The sequence below is a fragment of the Drepanopeziza brunnea genome (assembly GCF_022702325.1).
Source record: "Drepanopeziza brunnea f. sp. 'multigermtubi' strain 214-2 chromosome Unknown ctg7, whole genome shotgun sequence".
Taxonomy (NCBI): Eukaryota; Fungi; Ascomycota; class Leotiomycetes; order Helotiales; family Drepanopezizaceae; genus Drepanopeziza; species Drepanopeziza brunnea.
The window spans coordinates 1,760,225-1,786,157 of NW_027094070.1; the positions used below are offsets into that span (position 1 = coordinate 1,760,225).

The window sequence follows — 25,933 nt, forward strand, 5'->3', positions numbered from 1 at the left end:
CTGGGGACTTTCAAACAATTTCATCAGTTGTACAGCAATCAACTCTGGCTAAGTCTTTCAATCCGCTCTAGCAGAAAAGCTGCTTCAAGGTGGCTTTTGCGACTAGCTTCCAGCATCGAGAACTTTGCCAGATAGTTATCATGCTCATTCTTTGTTCTCTAGCACGGCCTGTATACTTCCATCTCACAAAATAAAATGACTTCGTTATGAATTCGGCTTCGAAACCATGCTGGGTCCCATCAATCAGATCCAATATCGACATTTGCTAAGCAGGTGAAGAGCACAGACAAGTCTCTCCGTGGAACACAAACCCATAGTGCCGACCTCGATATCCCAAACGAACAATTGAATCAGTCTACTTCTCGGATAGTTTTTTTTTTTTTTTTTTTTTTTCTCCGCTCGGCCACAGGTCCGAATTCAATGCCATCAAAACGGAGAAGACGATCTTGGGATCATTGAAAAGTAGGATTGTGACTGAGCCAGCCGGCTAAAGCTCAAAGCATAAAATCCTGGAGGGAAGGTTTGGCTCTATCTGAGACTTGAAGCAACCTACTGAAATGCTTATTCGGACGTCTGTGTGTCGGTCCTGTCCAGGATTAATGGTGGCTTTCGTGGATTTCGGATGCCTGGATCTCAACTATCTCCCATGGATCTTGGGACCAGTAACGTGACAAGTGTTTCTATTTGTCTGTCTAGCTCGCCTATAGGCTTGATGATATTAGCCCTGAATACTACATGGAAGGAAACATCCCCCGATCTCGTTAGTGGTGGCTGACAAGCCCGTTGTTGTGACATTGGATTGTATCATTGGACAGACTCCAGAGCTGATCTTTTTTTTTCCTGGAATTCCTGGGGACTCTTGGTGAGAGGTCTGAGCCTTTCGATCTCGGTAAGCGGATTGCGAGTTGATATGCTATGCAAAGAAAGTTCATAGAGAAAACGGGGGAATATTCTCTTTAAATGGCCCAGTTTCAGAATAAGTAGAGACTGGTACCGCTCTGCATTCCTGCCTCCTTTCTTCCAGCACAAACTTCCCTCTCACTTCTACTACGATGCCTCACTTGTACGAATCATCCCCCGAGCTTGCTCGAGTTAGTCTTGCTAGGTAGGCCCTCTAGTACATCCAAGGCTCACCTATCTGCAATGCAGCTCGAGCAGCTTGCGAACTGGAACACATCTACCAAGTCGATTCTCCAAATATCCGAATACTTACAAGACTGCGTTCGTGCCACCGACACTATGAAGACTGTTAGCAAGTCTGCTGAGTGATCAAACCTGATAGAGCCACTGGGGCGATCCGGATGCATCTACCGGTAGTCCTCAACGCAGCGCTAATATTTTAGTTTGCTAGGGCGGTGAATGATCCGGGAGAAGCTCGGTCGGTTCCTCGAGAGTCGAAAGCACCCTGGAGGATACCGGCTGCTTCAGAGACTTCCTGTGCAGTGGAGGAGCTCAATTTGAGGCCTTCATGCGAATGAGGTTCGCTCGCATGGTCAGGGTTTACGACTACGTTACAACACACAACGTTCTGCTTGAGGGCTTTGCCGAGTGCAGGAAAGTCGCTGCAGGACAAAGTCGTCGGAAATGGTGTGGGACAGGTCAACGAAAATGGTATGGATAAGGTCAACAATAATGGCGTGGAGATGGGCATTGCCTTTCGGAGCAGATGAAGTAGCGTTTAGTATCCGAAGAGTACAGGGGGCGGGGGGCGGGAAACCTCTCTTTGAAATACATTTCAATTTGATTTAGTAGATAGGCAACAAAATTAAAATTATCATTATTACGTACGAAGTAAAATCTCCAAAAAATTAAGTGTTAAATAATGGCTCGATATGTGTCATGCGGTCATCGAAAGAGCTTTTGAAACAGCCACATTCAGGGGCTTAAGCGAGAATCGTTGTAAACAAAAGCCCCCCTCTTTTTTTTTCCGCGCCACATTCGCATCAGAAAAGAAAGGCTTTCTAATTGTCCACTCCAAAAGAATTTTGAAGCATTTCTAGTATTGAACTAGTTAGTCGGGAGACACTTGAGCCTAAATATATCGAGCGGAATGGAAAAAGCTCACCGGCAAAGGGAAGCGAAGAAGCGAATAAACGCTTCTTCTCATCCGGTTATTCAGACGAGAACATTCGCAACGATCGGCGCATTTGTAGGCCCGATGTCAATCGTGGTCGTCGTCGTCGAGACACGCGCAGGCGCCGCACGTGCAAATCTCGCGCCCGTTAACGTGCCATCTCGCTTCTTCGCCTCGGCTTCCTGCTTCGGGCAGGTGTCGTTGAAGTCGAGCTTGCCTTGGCTGGGCATGTAGACGGGAATGTTTATGACTTGACCGGAATAGAGCACGTCGGGGTCGGCGATCTGCGGGTTGGCGGCGATTATGGCGGGCACGGTCTGCCGGTATTGGGCGGCAATCTTCTCGAAGGTGTCCCCGGGCTGGGTCAAGTAGGCGAAGGGCTCGGCGGCATCATGGGTTGGGACTTTAAGGAGCTGGCCGGGGTGGATATCCTTGGGATGCTTGATGGCTCTGTTCAGGTCCTCGATTGTCTTGAGGGGTACGTTGTACATGTTCGCAATCGTGACCATGGTTTCACCGCGCTCTACTGTGTGAGTTTGTGCTGGTACGTTGATTGGCTGTCCGATATCCAGCTTAGTGGGATAAGTGATCAGCGGATTAGCGGCGATCAGAGTGGCCAAGTCGGTGGCGAAGTATTCAGCAATCTTTTCGAAACTGTCGCCGGGCGCGGGGAACCACACTACGGCTACTGGAAGTTTCGTGTCCTGGTTGTAGACTGAGGGGATCGTCTCGTCCTTTGGGTCGAATGACAGGATGTGAAGTTCTTGGTCTCGTGCGCTCACGTAGCAATCGCAAGATCGGGCGACTTCTATGACGATACAGCCCTTACCTCCATTACATTTATTGACATAGTAGAAAGCTCCATGTCCTGGATCATAAAAGTCGATTCGATCATCACTCAAAGCTTTTTGGATTTGCCTTGGAATCGCCGAATTGATGTCTCGGGCCTGTCCAGTTTTCCCCGGTCCTTTCGGTGCCGCTGGATCGAAAAAGTTTCCATTGTGAAAATTGAAACCTCCTGCGACTTCCGGAGCACGATAAGAGTCGCCACGGTGGGAGTCTTGTGGGTCATGTGGTTTCCCGCTTCCCGGACGAGGTGGCTTGTGTTCATTCGTGCTTCGAGGGGGCCCAGTCGCTTGCGGGTGACTGAACTTACAAATGGAGCCCTTGGAAGATGCAAATCCTGAGGTCGTTGATCCAGAAGGAAGGTTAGTCTGTGTTTGGGGGATGCAATATGGTTCCGAAGAGGGCAACTCGGTACTGGGTCCTATGGAAACCGAAGTGGAAGACAGTCCCGAAGCGATCGAAGACTTGATCGAGGCTAAACTAGTGACCAGAGGCGGTGTTTCTGACAGAGCTGGCGAGGGTTTTATAGTTGGAATGCGCGAGGCAGTGCTGATCTCGCTAGGCAGTGCTGATACGTGGGTAGAAGTACTGCTCAGGGACCAAGTCAAGCTTGAAAGCTGGCTGCTTGTTCTGGTTATCTCGGCACTCTTCAAGGATGAGATGATGCTAGAAATTCGAGTTGGCAACTTTGTTTGCACAGCCTTTAGGGACGAGCTGCTGCTGGTTGGCAGCTTTGTTGGCACAGCCTTTAGGGACGAGCTGATGCTAGAAATTCCAGTTGACAGCTTTGTTGGCACGGCCTTTAGGGACGAGCTGCTGCTGGTTGGCAGCTTTGTTGGCACAGCCTTTAGGGACGAGACGATGCTAGAAACTCGAGCTGGCAGCTTTGTTCGCACAGCCTTTAGGGACGAGCTGCTGCTGGTTGGCAGCTCTGTTGGCACAAATTTTAGTGATGATTGGGATTTCAAAGAACTAACAATGCTCGAGAAGCCGGGGAACCTTTCGGATTGACTGAGCGATGCTGATGATGACAGGGCAACGCTAGAAGATGTGACTTGAGTAGAAGATGCGACCTGAGTAGAAGATGAGACTTGAGTCGACGAGAATATGCCAGGATTAACTGAAGACGGCGCTGGCAAATCCGTGGAAAGACCCAACAACGACGAAACGAAAGACAAGACCTTGCTGGTGGATAGAGGTGCAGGTAATGATGTTGGCGAACCGCTAGCGTCGATAAACATTATTGACTTCACGGTCGCACTTGGAGTTGCGCTCAGAGATTTTGTGATGCTCGCAGATTGCGATTCGGTGGAAGGTGCCTGTGTAGATTTGCTGCCATCTGTAGATGTGCTCTCAATGACAGATACCGTGAAAGAACTCGGAATCTCAGTCGTGATTTTCGGAAGAGACGTCTGGATCGAGTTGGTAGAGATGTCACTGGCTGCTCCGCCGCTTGACTGGGAGGAGGACGACGGCGCCGATGAAGAAGAGACAGTGGCCCAGTAAGAGGAGGACGATGGTGCCGATGAAGCAGATTCAGTGGCCCAGTAAGAGGAGGACGATGGTGCCGATGAAGCAGATTCAGTGGCCCAGTAGGAGGAGGACGATGGTGCCGATGAAGCAGATTCAGTGGCCCAGTAGGAGGAGGACGATGGTGCCGATGAAGCAGATTCAGTGGCCCAGTAGGAGGAGGACGATGGTGCCGATGAAGCAGATTCAGTGGCCCAGTAGGAGGAGGACGATGGTGCCGATGAAGCAGATTCAGTGGCCCAGTAGGAGGAGGACGATGGTGCCGATGAAGCAGATTCAGTGGCCCAGTAGGAGGAGGACGATGGTGCCGATGAAGCAGATTCAGTGGCCCAGTAGGAGGAGGACGATGGTGCCGATGAAGCAGATTCAGTGGCCCAGTAGGAGGAGGACGATGGTGCCGATGAAGCAGATTCAGTGGCCCAGTAGGAGGAGGACGATGGTGCCGATGAAGCAGATTCAATGGCCCAGTAGGAGGAGGACGATGGTGCCGATGAAGCAGATTCAGTGGCCCAGTAGGAAGAGGACGATGGTGCCGATGAAGCAGATTCAGTGGCCCAGTAGGAGGAGGACGATGGTGCCGATGAAGAAGAGACAGTGGCCCAGTAGGAAGAGGAGGAGGAGGAGGAGGAGGAGGAGGAGGAGGAGGACGATGGTGCCGATGAAGCAGATTCAGTGGCCCAGTAGGAGGAGGACGATGGTGCCGATGAAGCAGATTCAGTGGCCCAGGAGGAGGAGGAGGAGGATGACAGTGCCGATGAAAGAGATGGCTTTGGCGCTAGCGTTGTGGACATTGAATGGCTCACTGAGGACGAAATCTCGGAATTTTGAGATGTGACTTTGCTGATGACCGAAGAAACTATGGAGCTGGCGACGCCGACCCGGGATGTTGAGATGGCTGGAGAGGTCGCCGCCACACTCGATACCAGTTTGCTAGGTGTCCTGTACGATGTCAACGCTACGGTCATGGGTTTAAGGGGTTGTAGTATTATACTCACGAAGAAAGCTGAGTTGAGTCTATTGGCGACCCCAGGAGGGATCCAAGAGAGCGGTGATGATCTTCCTTTGGCAAACCCGAGATAAACTGCCAAGCATCATCGGGAACCGATATGTCTGGGACACCATCGATGATGCTCCCAATGGATGTATCGCGCGTTGAAGGAGGCAAACCGTGGATCCAAGATCGAACCGAAGAGGGACACGCTCCAGCTACCGTCGGTTGGAAGGAGTGGTGTATACAATGATCATGCACGAATCCAAGATTCTTAGCATGATGAATCGGAGGCAGACTTTTGAACCAGGCGAGCACATCCTTGGGCATCGACAATTTTGAAATTCCCTTGACAACGTTTCCAATGGGCTCCTTACGCATTGATTCGTGCAACCCGTCAAGCCAAGTCCAGACTCGAGATGGGCAATGTAAAGAATTATGGATTGGGTGCAAAGCAGCTTCAGATCTCTTCTGATGAGAAGATTCTCTTCCACCTAATGATTGGCTGGAGAGAGGGGCAAGATGATCGCCATGATTTGGAGGCTGGGGTGCATCTCTTCGCAGGATGTTTGCGCTGTCGAAAGCTGTAGAGGTAGCAGAAGGTGTAGACCCAACGTTGGCGTTCGCTGCACAGCCAGAGGCGAATACAGCGATTGCTACGACAACACCCCGGGAGAGGTGCATGTTGAAGGATTTTTTTCAAACCGAGCGTGGGCTTTTGCAAATTGACGAAATCCAAGAGAAAGATCGTAAATGTGCGATAAAGTGTAGAGAAAATTGAGATCAACAAGGAGAGGACGAGGGGTTTTGAATGCAACGTAACGCTTGAAAGTTCATCTACGCGAGCCTCTAGTATAAAGGACCGATTGAGGACCCGAATGTTGTTGACGTTAGCCTCGCCCCTATTTTCCTCGCTAAAGGCGCGCCGCGTCCGGGGCTTCCGCAATGGAGATAGTATCCGGCTTCAGTCTGCGCTTGTAGCACTGGACCCCGTTCAACTAAAAGCTTCATGACCTACTACATTTTCAAAAATGATACAATCATGATGCAACTCGTATTTCTCGACTTAGCTAGCACCCAAAATATCTGCGTTCCACCCACTAAAAATAGATACGTCAGCAACCCATTGTGTTGAACGCAACAAGGTGGAGAAAGAGAGAGCTTCGAACATGGCACATGTGCTTAAACCAAACATTGCTCCCGGGTAAGGATGATATGGAATCAAGACTATACGTACTCTTTCCTCGTAGTCAGGGACAATCGAGCTGACGATCACTTTGACTTCGGGAAACACCTTCGTCAACCTCATCAAGCCTGGGAATTAGGTGGTCAGCATTGACTCGAGCTGAATCCGTTCTCTGAACATGTGAGACGATCCAGGACGAGGAAACCAGGGGATCTTCCAACGCTTACCCATTCTACCTGCTAGGTAAGTAACGAAAACTATCTTTTCTTCAGGGACACCATGATCAAGCAGAACTTGGACGGCCATCAAAGCAGCGCCCCCACTGGACATCTTTGGAATAGTCAGCATCTACATTTTATAGTCTCACCGGGTAATAAATTGCCTGTGAGTATCATGAACCCACCTGCGGATCGAGTAGCAGGACACTATCGTGTGTTTCAATATGCTCTGGAAGCTTGAGATAATGCAATTCCGGTTCTCCATTTCGTACGTTCGACTGAATCAACAGCCTTCCTGTCCGGCAGTCTACCCGAAAAATTAGTTCTCGGGTGTTTCCGTGTTAGAAGAGTGATGCCGGGGTTTGGAGGGTGTCCATGGGGCGCAAATTGCTGACCTGGTAGAACACGCTTTAGGCCATTCTCAAACGCAGCGCCTGCACGAAGAATGATAACCGCGCTAGTCTCGCCGGTTGCTTGCAAGCCACTGTATTTATTGCCCGCCGGCGTTTCGATAGTCTTCGCTTTAAAGTAAACATTGTTCATTGCACTGAGCCGGCGTTAGTCCAACTATCCCCGCTGCTCGTGCCAAAAGCCTCCTGAACATACTTCTCGATCAGCAATGTTGAGAGCCGATCAAAGTAGAATATGAAGTCTTCAGCAGACGTGTCAATATCTTGGATTATTGTGTTCATGCCTCGGAGTTGAGGAGTCTGTGCCAGTAAGATAACTCTCTTAGACATGACCTCATCCTCACTGTTCTGCATCAATGCGTCAGCCATGGTTTGGTTCTTCTTGTTTGCCGCCGATCCAGCGCGCACTTTTCATTTGCGTATTAGATTATATTGGGCGACGGAAATTAGGATTTTGGAACAGATGCAGGGTCTGCATTCAAGACTAAATCTTGCTTGTATTTCCAGCCACTCGAGGAGAACAACACATAATCCACGTACCTGACCCAGCTTCTTGAGCTCATCTCGATGAGCTTTAGACTTTTCAATCAGTCTACGCTCAATGTACATGATTACCATTTCTGAATTGTCAGTTTTTTCTTACAGGGACAGATCAAGTTACCCACTCATGGCAACCCGGTTTTCCACTCCTCTCGGGACAATGATATCTGATAGAAGTATTAGCGAGGGGAGTAATTCGCGAAGATGGTCATAACTTACCAGCAACCTTTCTTTGAGGCTCAACGTACTGCTCAAAGTTTGGCTTCACGTACAGAAACCATTGCTTGATGCAACCTTCGATGTCCCTACCGCGCTCGGCGACATCTCTCAGTACTGGAAATCAAGTCAGCTCCTAACCTCTAACCAGAAAGGGTGGCGATATACTTCTTCGAGACAAGCATGTATCGGCATCTGCCTCGCAAAATATCTGGACAGGAGACGATAAGTTTCACACGATGAAAAATGGGTAGAACACAATCGCAAAATACCTTGACATCGAGCAAACTCGAAACTCGCTCATCGTATAGAGCGAATATACCTTCCAGGATGAGAACATGTGGAGAGTAGATTGACGTTGTCTCTTTCTCTCGGGCGTGCTTAGCAAATGAGTAGATGGGGATTTCTGCTCTCCTTCCAGCCTTGAGATCTCTCAAACGGTCAACCAAGACATCAAAATCAATAGCTGCCGAAAAAAGGGAAGTCAGCAAACGATTGTCTGTTGCATTTTGCGAGAGCAGTTTTGGGATTAGTTGATCGCTTTTGCAACAAATAAAAGAAGGGCCGGACCATCAGGGGAATCGAAGTCATATTCATTACGAAATGCTTTCCTCGATGATTCTTCGTCCAGGGTTTTGTAGAAAGAGTCCTGTGTAATTGTCAATATCTTACGGAGAGCCAGGAGGGCCAGTACGCCGTGTGTACCATCGATAGAATGACCACCCATGGCAAGCTGAGCTTCGACACGATAGCGTGAGATAAAGTCGATTTCCCAGATCCGGAGGAGCCTGCAATTCCGATTATCGAGACATTGGCCCATGGAGGAGAGTAGTGGGCTCTGTTGCTCACGAAACCCGTCATGTTTACAGCTCTGCGGGAATGAGTTGTACTGTAAAGTTGACGACGACGACGACGACGACGACGACGACGACGACGAGACGATGACAAGACAACCACAATCACAACTGCCAGGAGGTGAATTCGGCAAAGGCGAACGCAAGTATCACGAGATCATGGCTAGAAAGAGTAGATAAGTCACGTTCGACTCGACTCGACTCGACTCTCGACTCTCTAAGTGCTGGAAATCATGGTAGTGTCACGTGGACATTCCATAAAGAGCTTAGCGCTGGCCTGCCACTAGTCTTCCCCTACTTCGTAGTATCCAGCTGCAAAAAACTCGAAACCCAATTTTCTTCTCCAACTCCACCATCATTGTTCGAGATAGTTTGCAAGCGCAGTGTTCGCAGTGCTGGAAACTCCGGCCTTTCCGTACACCTGCTAATGAAATATCCTCAAGAGACTAGATGAGCAGTGCAGCTGTCAGAATGGTCAGTACACCGCAGCCAAACGCAGCCAAACGCAGCCCACCGCAGCCCAGCCCAGCCTGGAGCTCGAGCTCAAGCTGACCGATACCAGGCTTCCTCCACAGCTTCGACCACTACCCCATCCTTCCGACACAACTTCGAGAGACGCGTGGAGGATGTGAAGCCACTGAAAAGGTACGATGACCAGACTGTTTCAGAGCTTCATTCGCTCTCGACCCTTCGCGCTTCGAGGCAGACACCTTTAAATGATGACTTTTTATCAACTGGGAATCTCTCCTAAAAATTACGCATGCGGAGAACAAATTTAGTTGCCTATCTGATCCATTGCCTCGAAGCGCACAACCGTCCCTCTCGGGGTTCTGTCTAGACGAGAACATTGCTGACGATTGCTTCTATCGATAGTGACATCAACTCTCTCATCTTCGACTACCTCACCACTGAAGGTTACCCTTCTGCCGCTGCGAAGTTCTCCAAAGAAGCGAATCTCAGACCACGGCAGGAGGAAGACTTGTTGAGGGCTCGGCGCCAGATCCAGCAGTTTATAAACTCGGGGGATATAGAGGAAGCGATCAAGGCCCTCAACGAGCTCGACCCTCATGTAAGCAACCACCCTTTTTTTCTCGGACTCTCTTGGTTGCTGTGATTATATCGTTCGTGCAAAATTCATATAACCTTCGCGTTGGTGATGAGAAAAATACTCAATACTTCAGTCCTCAGTATGAGCAACGTCGCGCTCACACATAATTTTCATGTTGATCCTTGCATTTCGTGTGCTAATAGGACGAAAAGGTCTTAGACAACAATCCATCGTTGTACTTCGCCCTTCTCAGACTTCAGCTTGTTGAGTTAATACGTAAATGCAATGCGACCCCTGGAAATGATATCACCCCAGCCTTGAACTTTGCCACCGAGTATCTCGCGCCACGGGCACCCACCCGCAAGGAATTTATGGAGGATCTGGAGAAGACTATGGCATTGCTTGTCTTTCCCAAAGAAAGCCTCGAGCCGCCTCTCGCAGCCTTATTACGGCCTGAGCTTCGACGTGGCGTCGCTGATCGGGTCAACAAGGCCATCCTGACAGGTCAGAACGCACGGCGAGATGCTACTATCAGAAATCTTGTTCGCCTGCGGGCATGGGCCGAAGACGCAGCTCGACAAACCAAGAAGGACTTGCCACAACACCTGGAGCTTGGTCTTGACGGCGAGGAAAGGAGTGGCTCTCCTGGGAATGGACCTGAGCCCATGATATCATGAGCGTGGTGCGAGCTTAGCACTGCAATGCCATCATCATTGACGAGTGTTCTCGGGGCGTTCTTTGCATTGAATATGGCATTTTTCTGTTTGCAGGGAGTTGGATGGCTGAGGGCAACCCAGGCGGCATAGGAATGGCGTTTAGCTCGAGAGTCAATGTATCTTTTCGGTGCGCTACTTTATGTGATACCAATGTAACATGATTGGATGTTTGAACTGCCCTACATGCTGGAAGAGGCGAGATGGCTCGGTAGAGGTACCTTCTTTGATAATAAACGAATGATGATGATGCCGTACTGTCTGTCTGTCTGTCTGTCTGTACCTTCGACTCGTCTTGGTAGATCATCCGCTTGTTGCAATCCCTGCAGATGTCAAGGGACTCAGTCATCTGTATATATTATGTATATATCATGTATATATTATGTATATATTATGTATATATTATGTATATGTTATGTATATGTTATGTATATAGATATATGTATCTCTCTTCAACGACAGACAGACAGACAGACAGCAAAGATGGATGGAAAGAAGGAAGTGTTTTTCTTTATTTCAACCCGACATTGTTCCATTCGCAGCTGGCGGCCATCAAGTTTCCGACCCCGAGTTCCGACCAAATTGGCTACGTCAGTCAGATTCTGATAGCGGGAACCTGCCCGGTTGAGCTACAGTACGCTCGGTACTCTCGGTACTCTCGGTGCTCTCGGTGCTCTCGGTGCTCTCGGTCCTCTCGGTACAATATGTAGGTGGGTGAATGACGGTGCTACACCAAGTAAGTACCTTAGACCTGAGATAGAGATTGAGAGAGCTTCAGGAACAGCTCAGCTCAACTCAACCCAACTCAGCTCAACTCAACTCAACTCAACCGAACCAACTTACCCAACTTACCTAGAACCTCCACCTCTAACGAATATGGTCTGCGAAGCATAGGATACCTACTCCCTACCCAACACCTCTCATCCCAAAACCAATTGCAATGCTGCGGCGGCAGCAGCAGCGCGCTGTCTCCCTTGCGCAGTCGACGCCGCGAAACCCCCATCTATTCCGAAGCCCGTCAAGTCTGACCAGCAGATTACCAAACAAACGACCTTACCATTCCTTCCGCAACTCTCTCCGGCCGACGCCGTCGTCCTCCCAGGCGCAATGGCAGCAGCTTCTCCGCCAGCAGGCAGTGCGCTTCGTGACCGGCAAACCTCTTCCACAGCGACGATCGTGGGCTTTGAACTTCGCCTACAGATCAGCGGCATGGCTTGGAGGCTCGGTCATATTCGTGGGCTTTGCTGTGGTGGCATTCTTCGTCTACGATGCCTCGACCTACCGGGAGGACCTATCATTCCGAGATATCCAGGTATCTGAAGTCGCTCTGAGCCCTCGACGGGGTGGTCCGAAGAACCTGCCGATCGCAGAGGTTCAGATCGACGATGACGATTGCGTGGAGATGCAAAGGCAGAAGGACAAGCCGAAATTGGTTATTCTGGGAGGTGGATGGGGAAACGTTGCGCTGCTCAAGACTCTGAACCCAGAAGAATACCACGTTACGCTGGTCTCACCGACAAATTACTTTCTCTTTACGCCCATGCTGCCCTCTGCCACGGTTGGGACTTTGGAATTCCGCTCCCTGGTTGAGCCGATTCGTAGAATTATCGGCAGGGTCCGCGGCCACTTCCTGCGAGCATCGGCAGAGAACGTCGAGTTTTCGGAGAAGCTTGTGGAATTGTCCCAAACCGACATCAACGGCAAGGAAGTCCGCTTCTACCTTCCGTACGACAAGTTAGTTATCGGTGTAGGATCGACTACAAACCCCCATGGCGTGAAGGGGCTGGAAAACTGCCACTTCTTGAAAGACATTGAGGACGCACAAAAGATCCGGAATCATATCCTCACGAATCTGGAATACGCTTGTCTTCCTACCACGCCCGATGAGGAGAGGAGGCGTTTGCTCTCTTTCGTTGTCAGTGGAGGTGGCCCTACTGGTGTAGAATTTGCAGCCGAGCTTTTTGATCTGCTCAACGAAGATCTTACAGCCCACTTCCCCAAGATCCTCCGAAATGAGGTCTCCGTACATCTTATCCAGAGCAGGGGACACATCTTGAACACCTACGATGAGACTCTTTCAAAGTATGCCGAGGAGAGATTTGCTCGTGACCAGGTTGAAATCCTCACCAACTCCAGGGTCAAGGAGGTGAGACCTGATAAGATCTTGTTCACTCAAAAGGGAGAGAACGGAGAGACGGTCACCAAGGAACTTCCGATGGGATTCTGTCTCTGGTCTACGGGTGTGTCGCAGACAGAATTTTGTCAACGCATATCCAAACAACTCGGCAGCGTTCAAACCAACCGCCACGCTCTTGAGACCGATACCCACCTTCGTCTCAAAGGTACACCTCTAGGGGATGTTTATGCCATCGGAGACTGCTCGACTGTGCAGAACAACGTCGCAGACCATCTGGTAACCTTCCTCCGCACCCTCGCGTGGGAGAAGGGACAAGATCCAGAAACCGTCCATCTCACATTCAGCGAGTGGCGCGACGTAGCCCATAAAGTCCGCAAGCGCTTTCCTCAAGCCGCCGAACACCTCAAGCGCCTGGACAAGCTCTTCGCTGCCTACGACAAGGACCAATCGGGGACCCTCGATTTCGGCGAGATGCGCGAACTGCTGATGCAAATCGACAGCAAACTCACCTCGCTTCCAGCAACGGCCCAGCGCGCACACCAGCAAGGTCAGTACCTCGGCCACAAGTTCAACAAGATGGCACAAGCCGCCCCTGGCTTGAAGGCGAACGACATCCGCGACGGCGACCTAGACGGGGCCGTCTACAAAGCCTTTGAATACCACAACCTCGGCAGCCTGGCCTACGTGGGGAACTCGGCCGTCTTTGACTTTGGCGGCGGCTGGAACTTTTCCGGTGGCCTGTGGGCCGTGTATGCCTGGCGAAGCATCTATTTCGCGCAGAGCGTGAGTCTGCGGACGAGGATCCTGCTGGCTATGGATTGGGCCAAGAGGGCACTCTTTGGAAGGGGTGAGTTGATGCATTCCCCCCTCCCCACCGCCCCCCCCTTCCTTATCATTTTTCATCCTACTTTTTTTCAGCCCAGGAAAAGCTATCGATTGACTGACTTTATCCTCTCTTCTACTATAGATCTCATGAACTGGTAATAAGGATAAATAAGTGAAACTGGAGTTTCTAGGTAGTATGATGTACCTAGTGTACCTAATATAGTATAGAGTTAACCGACCGAACGAAACGAACGAACGCCTTCTTCTTCTTCTTCTTCTTCCTCTTCTCCTCCTCCTTCTTCTCTTCTTTCCACGCGCGTGTACGGAGTCAAGGCAAGCATAGCCACAGGCTTGACGAGTCAGCCAGCCCTCCAGCCAGCCCTCCAGCCCTCCATCCATCCATCCATCCATCCATCCAAAGCAAGCAAGCAAGCAAGCAGAAGAGAAGCCCGTATCGCAGTCTCTTCGGCTCTCCGGGTCTCTTTCGGGGCGTCCGTTGGTGAATAAATAGATGGGTAGATGGATGGAAATGTATGTGTATGACAGAATAGAAAGCAGAATAGGATAGGATAGGGATAGGATAGGATAGGACGGGAAATCGTGATTCATTGTCGTCGTCATCGTTGTCGTCGTTGATCAGTGATCGATCAATCAATCAATACTCCTTTTCCGTCATGCCTCCCTCCACCCGCTCCTGTGCTTGTTTGCTTTTTCTACTCTTTGCAGCGAGTAGGTAACCCCCCCCCCCCCCCCCACCCCCAAAAGACCCCGAGATTCCCCGTAGAGAAATCCCTTCCTTCATTTCACCATTCCAGAGCACCCATTTCAACATAATACGGCGAAGTGAGGATTTGAGAATGTGTATCTTTATACCTATTTCAAAATCAACTCTTCACCCCCCCCCCCCCCCCCCCCCCCTCCCCCCCACCATTCCACATGCCCGGAAATACAACATATCGTCGTTAAAAGAAAAGAGACGTAGTTCAAAAGCAAGATGCGCCCCGAGGATTATCTAGCCCACCCATAAACGCCATGTAGAAAAAAGATAGATGCTAGTATAATGATTGTCGCCTACTCCTCATCAGACTCCTCCTCGGCAACCTGTTGGTTGTCAGTCACAATTTCTTGAAAACGAGATGGAATCAGAGGACTTACATCATCGTGGAAGGTCTTCCCCTCGGTCGTCTCCTTGATCATGCCAATCCGGATACAGAAGTCGCCGAAATGCTCGCCATTATTGCGCTCAATGGAGTAGCGCTTCAACAGTGGCTTCATAATGGCCAAGATCTCGTCTTCCTTGATGCTGCTTCGGTACAGCTTGTTTAGACGTTGGCCATGGTAACCACCGCCCAAATACATATTGTAGGCGCCGTATGCCTTGCCGACGAAAGCGACTTCAGCGAGCCATGGCCGAGCACATCCATTGGGGCATCCGGTCATGCGCATGACGATGGAGTCTTGCCGCATGCCGTTCTCCTCAATAATTCCCTCCAGCTTGCTGATCAGCACGGGGAGGTAGCGCTCACTCTCAGCCATGGCGAGACCGCAGGTCGGGAACGCGACACAGGCCGAAGAGGACATGCGAAGACCGGAGAAGTCGGTGTTGTCGAGCTTGTACTTAGCCATCATTTCCTTGATTTGGGGAAGATCCTCATCAGCAACGTTACTGATGATCAAATGCTGGTTCCCAGTCAAGCGAAACTCGCCCTTGTGGACCTTGGCAATCTCTCGGAGACCAGTCTTCATGGGGAAGGTAGCGGTGTCCTCGATACGGCCATTCTCAATAAAGAATGTGAAGTGGTTCAACCCATATTCGTCCTTCTGCCAGCCGAAAGTATCGATGTTGCTGATGAACATGAATGGCTTCGGCTTGCCGAACTTCTTGCCCCAGAGCTCCTCGACCTTGCCCTTGAATACATCGACTCCCATGTCGTCGATTGTATACTTTAGACGGGCGTGCTTGCGGTTCTTACGATCACCATGATCACGTTGGACTAGCATGACTTTCTCGCATGCAATGTGGACTTCGTCCTTAGGAACAAATCCGAGCATACTGCCAGTTCGTGGGTATGTCTTCTTGTTGTTGTGAGTGACACCCATTCCACCACCGGCGAGGAGGTTGAAACCAGTCAAGTGGCCGTCCTTGCCCTTGCATGCGACAAGACCAATGTCGTGTGCGTAAACATCAGTGTCATTGTGTGGAGGAATGGCGATGGTAATCTTGAACTTTCTCGGAAGGTATGTCGGGCCATAAAGAGGCTCGAAATCCTGGACAGCATCGCCTGCTACTAAAGTTTTCTTGTCGTTATCATCCTTCAACCAAATCTCGTGGTAGGCGGTGGTGGATGGAAGTAAGTGATCAGAGATCTTCCCTGCGCAAGCGTAAACCTCACGGTGGTACTTTGAAGCAGTTGGCAAACTACTGCACATGACGTTTCGATTGACATCACCACAAGCAGCAAGTGTAGTCATCAGAGCCGCGTTGATACCTCGCATAGCTGACTTCAGCTTGCCCTTGACGACGCCATGGAATTGGAAGGTTTGACGGGTTGTTAGCTTCATTGTCTCGTTGCCGAATTTGTTGCTGACATCGTCCATCTGGATCCATTGCTTGGGAGTCGACACACCACCGTCCAGTCTGCATCGGATCATGAAGGAGTAAGCAGGCTCAAGGCCCTGGGCCTTTCGCTCGTCACGGAGATCACGGTCGTCCTGCATGTAGGTACCATGGAATTTGGTCAACTGTGAATCAGACGCCGAAATAGCGCCAGTACTTGGGTCCTGCAGACCTTCCTCGATGGTACCACGAAGGAAGTTCGAGGACAACTTTATGTCCTCGTTGGTGATTGCTGTTTTTTGGCATTAGGAACGGCTCCCAAGTAAATAAAAATGAAAAGAAAAATGATGAGAAGGAGACGTGGTGGTGAGGCAAGTGCAGCCCAGGAAAGGAATCGAGGGTAGGCTGGGCCACACATGCCCTAAAAGAAATGCATTTACTTACGTGGAGGCTCGTCAACAATTCCCTCAACTTTGTCCACACCAAGAGCTTTCCAGATCAACGGCTCCCAGTTCTGGTATCCAGTCTGATATCCGTCAGGATCCTGATCATCACCGAGTCCCACCTCCGCAAGTCTCTTAGCACCAAAGTTCGCAAGCACCCGATCAAGATCCTTTCCAGGCTTGTTGTAGTAGTGCTTGTCCTCCTTGCGAGGCCAGTAATGGCTGTCACCAAGCGCAAAGACGGAGAAGTTGACATTCGCGAGGTCGAGCTCCGTATTATCCTTGATGGCGTCCCAGAAAGCTCGACCGTTTTGAGGGAATTCTCCTTGACCGGCGGTACTGGACAAGAAAACGATGTTCTCCTCCTTTGCAAGATCCTCGACTGGATAGTCTTCCATAGCCATGACCAGGGTCTTGAGACCACGAGCTTTACCTCTGTTGGCGAGACGCTTGGACAAAGTCTCAGCGTTGCCGTTATCAGAAGCGAAGAGAATCGTCAAAGGAGCGCCGTAGAGGCCCTCGAGTAGCTGATTGTACGCATCCTTAGCCTTACGCTTCTGCAACTCCCGGACCTCGGCTCCGTAATCCTGGGCCAATGTCGAGGAGAACTCGGGGTGTCGCTTCATCAGCTGAGTAAGATGGTTATCACGCGCCAAGAAGTCTTTCAGCTCCTTCTTGATGCGTTCCGAGTCCAGAGAGAAGTTCGGCTCTCCCCTATCTTCGTTCGACGGGTTCCATCTGTACAGTGGCCAGTATCCAAGGCCAACCGCTTTCTTTGTCTCCTGAAGAACGGTCAACGGAGAGTCGTTCTCCTTGAAGTATGGGAGGTAGGCGACAACAACCGAAGGGCCCTCGAATTGATCGGCCTCGATCATAGCTTGAAGAACTTGGGTATAAGAGCTGTACACAGCCACAGAAGCGACGTAAGCATTTCCGTAGTTCATAGCGTAAAGACCGACGTCCTTCTTCCGTCGAGTCGCGTCTTGAGCAGAGCCTTCCGAGTAGGGTGTAGAGTCGATAATGAGCATGTTTACATTTTCGCCAGAAGCAATAACGTGATGGACTCCAGAGTTACCCAAGTCATAAGCCCAAGCGTCCGAGCCGACAAGCCACTGGGACTCTTTCCGTAAGAGGCCCTTCTTGGAGAGCAAAGTTTGGGACAGGGCAGATCCGTCGGTTTGGAGCCGCGAAATGATCTCATCTGCCAACTCGGCCGTCTCCAAGTCATCATTGGGCGCCAAAGCCCACCTCGCCAACCAAGGCTTCACAGACTCAGTCACAAATTCATTAGATGTGGAAGCTTGCCGAATCTCGCTGACGAACCGTTGGCGGTGTTCCTGTCGGGCAACCAGAGAACCAAATCCAAACTCAGGGTTCGCCGCCACAGTAGCCGAAATCCCAGCATTTTGAGAGCCAAGCGCATTTGCCACATACAGTCGCTGTCCGAAGATCTGGTCTAAAATCTTGGTATATGCAGACTCAACTTTTGGCTGTACGAGCTTATACGCTTCTAATGGCTCCGTGGGTCCATCAGAGTTGCCCACCTCCAAATTCTGGATTGGCCTCTCAGACTTCAGATTCTGAAATACGCCGCGCAGTGCTTGCCGAATAGCCGTCGGCTCGATAAAACCAAGTTGGTGACCGACAATAGTCTCAACACGACCACCGGGTCCAGATTTCAGAGTGGTAAGGAGATCCAGAAGAAGAGGACCCCATTTGGTAGTCTTCCGGCGGATTTGCTCGAGGACCGCGATCTTCTTGATTGACTGCGGAATCGTCTCAATGAGCTTCGACCCCAGCCAAGGTCTGTACAATCGCGCGGTAATGATACCGGCCTTCGCGTATATCTCGCTAGACTTGGCTGAGCGAAGCGCCTCGGAAAACACGCCTACGTCAGATCCGAAAATAAACAAAGCCGTCTCGGCATTTGATGGTCCCGAGTAGTGGAAAGGCGTGTATTCGCGTCCGAGTTTCTCCTTGATTTGTGTCCAGATGGCAGTTACGAAATTGTAAATGTCGTCTGATGTCACAGCTCGGGTAATTGTAGAGTCAACAGTGGTAGCTGACGACACGCTACCCTTGCTGTCCACGCTGGTTTCTCGTCCAGAAACCGAGGAACCTACAGAAGAAGAAGCCTTGGAAGCCGCCTCGAGAGGTGTTTGTGCAATCGTTGTTACCGAGGTCTCCTCAACGCCTTCCATGGCACCGACCACTTCCGGGGCAGCTGCAGCCTCTGTGATCGTCGCCACTCTTCCATCGTCGGCATATATGCTGGTGCCACCGATCTTGGAGCTCTGAAAGGCCCGCACAGCATCAATATCCAGGATCTGACTAACAGCGTCTGTGTTTTCGAAAGGAATAGGGCTATTCTGCGCGGAAGATCCAGCGTCGAAGAAATGTATTACACCTTTTCCTGACTTGATTGCCAGCGCGTGAGCTGTTAACGCAATATCTTGCGCTTCCTGTAATGTCTCGGACTGGAGAAATGTGAAGCCAGAATTGCGAATCGAGGTAATGGAGGAGTAATCTGGATAGTGCGCCGGCTGTAGGGAAACGTGGATAACCACTGGGAGGTTCGCCAGGCGGTAGAGGTGGGGTACGGAAGAGACGAGGATGGAGGAGCTGGTGGTCACTGTCACCAGCTTCCCACTGCGAATTGGTGTGAAGACGGAGAGGAGAGGGTCGGCATTATGTCTGACTACCTGGATCTGTGGAAAGATAGAAGCATTAGCCAGATCTTGGCCAAAAAGTCTAGGGTGGGAGAGCGGGGGAATTGGTGATTCTACCTCTGGGACGGATCCTGTTGTGGTCGCCACCAGATTCGGGTCTTTACGGCCAGCGTATCTGTGCAAGTGCGAGGAGAACTCCGTGTCGACGGACTGTGCTGGCTGTACCGAGACGATCAGGTCGCTGGACAGATATGCGATTCTTGCCACTATTCCCACGCCATGGCTGTCAGCACAAAGAGCCTCAACATCAACAGCCGCACGATAAGGGCACCACAGGGGAAAAGAAGACCTACCAGCCTCTCCCGGGGAGCGAATCTTGTGCGAGGTAGACGCGGCCATGGTGTCGGTATAGCTACTGCCGATGCTGCTGTCCCTCCGTCCGTAGGGAGGTTCAGAAGTGGAAGTGAGTTGGCGGAGGAAGGAAGCCATCCTGTCTTATTTTTCTGGGTTGATTTTTTTGCTAGACTCCATTACCTAGGACCTTGCTAACGAAGAAAACATCTCTAGCGGGGTGCCGATGCAATGCGAGGGTCTGGTGGCGATGCTCAGAATATCGAGCTCGAGGCCGAGTCGTTGCGCACAGGGGCGATGGTGCAAGAAGCAGCCAACAGGAAGTCGGCAATTGAGCAGCCAAAAGTCACGGGAGGGGAGGTTTAGAGAAATGTAACGTGGCGATAGACACTTTACTCACGTGCCGATAGCGATGGTGTAAGCGGCCTGAGCACGCCATTGATACAGCCACCCCGATGGATTATTCTCGGACTCTTGAGTTTGTAAATATACGGAGATAAAGGGACTGCATTCCTGATTCCTGGGACTCCCGTTCGTAGGTTGTGTGGAGGAGACAAACAAGCCTTCTAGTTAACCTCTCGGAACCTCGTACTCGGGTGCTTGTACTTAGCTACCGGTAGTCGCTTCTTTCTCTGGTTGTTGTTGGTTTGATGTATAACTTTATCTGACTTGCTCACGTGGCTCAAATCCCGAGCCTCAACTCGACTTGAGGCCCTGTAGCCTATGGTTCTTCACAACACAGACCAAAGATAAGTAGATGTACGCCTGCATTACTTACTATCTAATTCATTATGTACTCCCGCCTCTCTGGGCTAACTCGTCATCTGAACAGGTGGTACAAGGCTATACCACCAGAAAAGTGCCTGAGACTAGTCAAAGCAAAACACAGCTCGTTCCAACCCGTAAACGCCGTGGCGAGCCCCAGCCAGATGTTGTCCTACCTATACAAACACGTCTTTCGTCTCATGTTTCTCCATCCTCGCGCCTTGCTTCTGTACACCCCGATTCCCCTTCTTGTACTTTCGTCACAGTAGGCTACCACCTCACAGCTTGCCCAGGTCAATCTTGGGAATTGGTGGCCCAGTTCCACTCCGCGCCCTGCGCTCCCTCTCGATAGTGCCGGGCGGTCCCCCGGATCTCTTCAAAGTGAGATTCGTAGTCTTAAATCTCCCATCCAATCCCTTGACCCACTCATCATCCGCCTGTCCCCCTAGCCAAAAGCTCTCTCCAACCCTGACCATAATCCTGCCAACCATCCCCTTCAACCCCTCACCCTCAGGCGATCCAACCGCGAAAGGGTTATCTGCCCTTCCCTCAGCCGCCCCATCAGTGTGAAGATGCAGTTTAATCGGCGAAGCCGGCGAAGCCGCATACATATGCTGCCTCAGAACTTGTCTTGCGAACGCCATGACAATGAGAATAAAGTAGACCCGCACCATCGTCAAGAGTACGACAACTATGATGCTGGGTATGCTCTCTTCGATGGCCACACTACGCCCAAAGTTGGGGTTTCTCACAGTGGCGATATTTTGGCCGACCATGCCGTAGGCTACGGAAGGCGGTCCACCAGTTACCACTTCCACCTTGCTGATATTATACTTCGGGCTCGTGAAGCCCGCCGTATCATCCATCGTGCTTCCGCCGGGGGCACTGCTCGGAATACCATTTCTCGCGTTATCGGCGCTGACGGCGAGGAACCAGGTCACCGCGAATGCAGAAGTGAAGGCTGTGTTGATGATGGTATCGAAGAGGTAGAACCACGAGAGGGCAAGGCACTCGAAGGGGCTCTGCTTGCGGATGTGCGGCATGAGGAAGGCGAGGATGACGAGTGCGCCAACCGAGTAGATGTACATGGAGAGTTGGAGTGGCGAGAGCGATACGCCGGTCAGGATGGCGAGGAGGCCGTAGAAGCCGGTGAGTTTGTTAAAGATCATGGAGAGAGAGACCATCTCTACACCGGTCCGCAGACTCATCACGTAGAGAAACGCCTGTGTCGTAATTAGCATCTGCATCTTCATCCTCCCAGGTCTCTGGTGCGCTTTTTCAAGGGAGGCTGCGACGAACTCGAGGGCGCGGAACCCGCAGGTATCGCGAAATGGACCGCATCTTCGGATTATGGCGAAATGAAGACCGAGTCGAGCGAAATTTGATGGTTGAGGCAGTAGAGACGTTCTGCGAGAGGGACTTCTCGGCGAGGATGGTTCGTCATGCTGCAATCCTTGGCACCCCTTTAAAAACCGACTGAGCCGCATTTTGGTACCACCGAGACAGAGACGTTGTTTGCTAGGTATTGAGATTGACTACCTACACTCATACAAACGAAATGTCTCGGACATTGCGGATGCTAGCATACATGAGATGGACTCTATCTGCTTGACGCTGACGTGAAAAACAAGTGAAAAACATCTCTGTCAAACTCTTCAATCTAGCCTGTAACGACTTCCTGATCATTGATCGAGCTCTGGAAAACAGCATCTGGTATCACTTCATTACTACATGCTAGGGGAGAACACTCCGGTATAATACAATGTTGTCAACCCATTGCACGCTATGCTCAACTCCCCGAACCTTTCCTGAAATATAAGACGGCGAAGATGTTTATTTTCAGCCGCATGAAAGAATGCATCTACCAATTGTCGGCAAACACTGAAGACTCGTACTTTGTTTGACTTTCCTAACCTTCTCTAGCAAGCACAGCCCTCCTGGTTGGCTGGAGTTGGGTTGATGCTAACATCAATCACTTGTATCTATTAGCATTGGCCTTACTTGGTAAAGGTTGAGAACAAACGTACTTTGGTTTCCAGTAGCCGCAGAGCCCTCTGCACCGTCCATGCCTGGCAAAGCTTGTGCTATCCTCTTGAATAGGTTCTTGACATTGTGGCCAACCTTCGCACTTGTTTCAATGAACATCAGGTTGTTCTTCTTGGCTTCCTCCTCTCCTTGCTGTGTAGTCACTTCGCGCTTGTCATTCAAATCCGTCTTGTTCCCTACCAACACGATGATCACATCGTTCCCTCGCTCCCCCCTCACATCGTCGACCCATTTCCTTGTATTTTGGAAGGATTTCGCATCTGCCTGTAATTAGCGCCAGGTTCGCCTCTGACAGGGGGCCATTCCTACTTGAGATATCGTAAACAACAACCGCTACGCTCGAGTCTCGGATGTAGGATGGGATCAGACTCCGGAAACGCTCTTGTCCGGCTGTATCCCATAACTGCAGCCGTACGGTTCGGTCTTCGAGGTACATGGTCTGCGCCAACCAGTCAACATCCAGCTCCGGAGTCCTAAACAATAGCAGAGCCTGCTTACTTTCGAGAGAAAATCGATTCCTATCGTCGCCTGGTACATGTTGTCGAACGAATCGTACATGAAGCGCGTAATGAGGGAAGTCTTGCCGACTGTGTTTACGATCAGCTATACATGCTTGGATGCGCACACGAGGCACGCTTCGTACCGCTCTGCTCTCCTAAAAAGACCAACCTATTGATTGGTTAGTTGAGTTGCGTAGATAGTCCTCTGCCTGATCCATGCCTACTTGAACTTCTTCAGCGGGTTATTGTATGATCCTCCTGCTTGCGCCATTTTGAGTGTATTGGGCTACCAATTTCGCGGCTTGGGACGGAACTGTATGGATTGAAGGACTAGAGGAAATAAATGAGTATCTCGTGGAATCGTGAAGCCGTCAAATTCTATTGTGGTGCCTGTTGGTGTTCGGGAATCCATTCTGAAGAAAGGAGAGAGCCGTCTCTGGACAAGGGTGGGCTGCACCAACTAGCACTGGTCGTGTCGGTCACGCTAGCGATAGGCGATAATTTTCGGAATCCTTTTTTCGGTATCCAAAAAAAGATTGCATCCGCTCTACACCCATCGAACTTCGACTTCAACGAACTTCAACGCACGAAGATGCCTATCATCAAGCCTGCCACAACCTCTCCCGGAGCACCGCAGCAACACAACCAAAAATCTAGAAAGGGAAAGAAGGCGTGGAGAAAAAATGTAGATGTCACCGATATCCAAGATGGCCTCGAAGAAGTGCGGGAGGAGATCCTCACTGGGTATGATTCCAGTTCGATTTGATATCGGTTGATGTTCTCTGACAATACTTCAGTGGTGTTGTTGCTGAGAAAGCATCTTCCGAACTCTTCATACTCGACTCTACCGGCGATGTTGGTATTCAGAGAAACGTTCTCAAAGGCTCCAAGCCCCTCAAAGCCGATGAGATTATCGCACAACGATCTGTCATACCCGCCGTATCCATGAAGAAGAGAGCTGGCGAGAACACTACCGACGGAATCCTCGAACCCAAACGCCAAAGAACGAGCTACGTCTCCCACAAAGAGCTTACTCGTCTTCGCAAGGTTGCCAATGGTCACCAGGGCCAGCCAACTGTGGAGGTTTCAGAAGCCAGCTACGATCCATGGGACGTGCGGAAGGACATGGAAGAGGCGGCAATTGATCCCAGATTTTCCTTCCTCGAGAAGTCGAGAAAGAAAGTCGCCCCGCCAACTTTGAAGCACAAGCCTATTTCTCTTGCGGCCAGCGGGAAGGATATACCAGCAGTCAAGAAACCAGAAGGCGGATTTAGCTACAACCCTATGTGGGATGACTACGAAGGACGGCTTATATCAGAAGGCGATAAGGCACTTGCGGCGGAGGAGAAACGTCTCGCGATTATTGAAGCCGAGCGTGTCAAGCAAGAAGCGGCCTCAAAGTCGGCAGCTGAGGCAGAAGCTGCTGAAGCGAGGGCAGAGATGTCGGAATGGGAAGAGGAATCTGGCTGGGAGGGTTTCGAGAGCGGGACTGAGGATGTCAAGTTGAATGCCAAGAGACCAGAGAGAAAGACACAGGTGCAAAGGAACAAGATCAAGCGCCGGAAGGAGGAAGAGCGAAAGGCGAAGATGGCTGCAGAAATTAAGAAGAAGAATGAGCAGGCGTCGCAAATCAAGAAGATTGCGAAGGCTTTGGCGGAAAAGGAGGCGCTGAAGATGGCTGCTGTTGAGAACGATGATAGTAGCAGCGAGGGTGATGACTTGGAGCTGCGCCGGAGAAAGCTGGGAAAGATTTCATTGCCGGAGCGAGATCTAGAGCTCGTCCTTCCTGATGAGTTGCAAGAATCGCTGAGATTGCTGAAGCCAGAAGGGAATCTGTTGAAGGATAGATACAGAAGCCTTCTGGTTCGGGGCAAGGTTGAGAGCCGACGCCCGATCAGCTTCGCGAAGAAGGCGAAGCGGAAGGCGACCGAGAAGTGGACACACAAGGATTTCATGTTACACTGAAGAACATGTCCAGATTAGGGGAAAGACACAATGCAGCGCTGATGAATATCTCCCTCCTCGCTCACAACCACGTGATCGGGAATTCGGGATTTATTCAGTCCATGGCTTTACAACGCCCCGATTCGAACTTTTGATACTGAGCGAGAGACCCTTGCTTGCGTACTACGTACGATCCTAGACCGAGCGAGGGCTCTTTTGTAAAAGATAACAACAGCACGCATGTTTTTTTTTTTTTTTTCGTTTTTTTTTCGCCTTTTACACGGACTGACTCCGACTTTGCTAGCCTATCAAGTAAGTGTGTCTGTCTGTACAGCAAACCGGCTCCCTTTCTCGCCCAGTCAGTCAGTCAGTCAGCCAGTCAGCCTCCTCTTATCAAACGCCCGCGACCGAAAAACGGACCATCTAGTTAGATAGACACGCACACACCAGTACGGCAAAACTTCCCTCCCTCGAACCAGTCAGTCAGTCAGTCAGTCAGTCCGATAGCTAAGCAAGACAATATAACAACACAATACAACACAACCCACCCCATCAACTCTCAACCTTCAACCCTCTACTCTCCATCCTCCCTTATCTTTCTCTACGGACTCACCAATCCCTTTTTCCCTTTCCCTTTCCCTTTCCCTTCCCTCCCTCTTTCCCTTTCCCTATTCCTTCCCTCCCTTCCCTTCCTTCCCTTCCCCCCCTTTCCCTTCCCGCTCCATCTAACCTAGTTAGTGTCTTTCTCAACCAGCTACCTAGCTGTCTCTGTGATATGCGCACGTCAGGTGCTTACTTACCTCGTGATCGATGGATCGATCGATCGATCGATCTTGTCAGAAGAGGGAGGAACCTACCTACTCGGTTCTTCTAGATAGCACGGCTGTCGCTTGAACGGGTCTGCTGCACGGTTAATATCGTGAGGGAGACACGCTTTTGTATATATTTGTATATATATGTCAGTTGGAGGTCCGCAGGTGCTTACTTACTTGCTTGATGGGTTAGTTCACAGCTCCAAGCCCCAGGGTTGTAGATAGCTAACGTCGTCGGGGGAAAAAAAGGGGGGGAAGGGA

At 50.6% G+C, this 25,933-nt stretch overlaps 8 protein-coding genes across 8 annotated transcripts; 3 read left to right on the top strand and 5 right to left on the bottom strand.

Annotated features, from left to right (window-relative positions):
* Positions 1-2,115: 2,115 nt before the first annotated feature.
* L3040_004848 (uncharacterized protein) lies at positions 2,116-6,122 on the bottom strand (the record flags this gene model as incomplete). The annotated part of the gene is made up of 2 exons (XM_066156351.1): positions 2,116-5,389; positions 5,446-6,122. The coding sequence occupies 2 exons, from the start codon at positions 6,120-6,122 to the stop codon at positions 2,116-2,118; spliced, it is 3,951 nt and encodes a 1,316-aa protein (XP_066011764.1).
* A 386-nt stretch (positions 6,123-6,508) lies between these two features.
* L3040_004849 (uncharacterized protein) lies at positions 6,509-8,869 on the bottom strand (the record flags this gene model as incomplete). The annotated part of the gene is made up of 13 exons (XM_066156352.1): positions 6,509-6,538; positions 6,676-6,752; positions 6,852-6,954; positions 7,028-7,149; positions 7,238-7,389; positions 7,449-7,600; positions 7,793-7,872; positions 7,918-7,959; positions 8,012-8,125; positions 8,177-8,219; positions 8,281-8,474; positions 8,579-8,657; positions 8,714-8,869. The coding sequence occupies 13 exons, from the start codon at positions 8,867-8,869 to the stop codon at positions 6,509-6,511; spliced, it is 1,344 nt and encodes a 447-aa protein (XP_066011765.1).
* Positions 8,870-9,333: 464 nt separating this feature from the next.
* L3040_004850 (uncharacterized protein) lies at positions 9,334-10,587 on the top strand (the record flags this gene model as incomplete). The annotated part of the gene is made up of 4 exons (XM_066156353.1): positions 9,334-9,336; positions 9,425-9,507; positions 9,736-9,931; positions 10,123-10,587. 4 exons carry the CDS (start codon positions 9,334-9,336, stop codon positions 10,585-10,587), a joined length of 747 nt encoding a protein of 248 aa, XP_066011766.1.
* A 976-nt stretch (positions 10,588-11,563) lies between these two features.
* L3040_004851 (uncharacterized protein) lies at positions 11,564-13,744 on the top strand (the record flags this gene model as incomplete). Its single annotated transcript, XM_007288567.2, has 2 exons — positions 11,564-13,607; positions 13,728-13,744. 2 exons carry the CDS (start codon positions 11,564-11,566, stop codon positions 13,742-13,744), a joined length of 2,061 nt encoding a protein of 686 aa, XP_007288629.2.
* A 912-nt stretch (positions 13,745-14,656) lies between these two features.
* On the bottom strand, positions 14,657-19,743 carry L3040_004852 (uncharacterized protein; the record flags this gene model as incomplete). The annotated part of the gene is made up of 5 exons (XM_007288568.1): positions 14,657-14,686; positions 14,741-16,434; positions 16,587-19,293; positions 19,372-19,520; positions 19,608-19,743. The coding sequence occupies 5 exons, from the start codon at positions 19,741-19,743 to the stop codon at positions 14,657-14,659; spliced, it is 4,716 nt and encodes a 1,571-aa protein (XP_007288630.1).
* A 905-nt stretch (positions 19,744-20,648) lies between these two features.
* Positions 20,649-21,711, bottom strand: L3040_004853 (uncharacterized protein; the record flags this gene model as incomplete). Its single annotated transcript, XM_066156354.1, has 2 exons — positions 20,649-21,593; positions 21,670-21,711. The coding sequence occupies 2 exons, from the start codon at positions 21,709-21,711 to the stop codon at positions 20,649-20,651; spliced, it is 987 nt and encodes a 328-aa protein (XP_066011767.1).
* A 578-nt stretch (positions 21,712-22,289) lies between these two features.
* Positions 22,290-23,187, bottom strand: L3040_004854 (uncharacterized protein; the record flags this gene model as incomplete). The annotated part of the gene is made up of 6 exons (XM_007288570.1): positions 22,290-22,345; positions 22,398-22,676; positions 22,726-22,855; positions 22,915-23,003; positions 23,060-23,085; positions 23,141-23,187. 6 exons carry the CDS (start codon positions 23,185-23,187, stop codon positions 22,290-22,292), a joined length of 627 nt encoding a protein of 208 aa, XP_007288632.1.
* A 321-nt stretch (positions 23,188-23,508) lies between these two features.
* On the top strand, positions 23,509-24,881 carry L3040_004855 (uncharacterized protein; the record flags this gene model as incomplete). Its single annotated transcript, XM_007288571.1, has 2 exons — positions 23,509-23,660; positions 23,714-24,881. 2 exons carry the CDS (start codon positions 23,509-23,511, stop codon positions 24,879-24,881), a joined length of 1,320 nt encoding a protein of 439 aa, XP_007288633.1.
* Between the last annotated feature and the right edge of the window lie 1,052 nt (positions 24,882-25,933).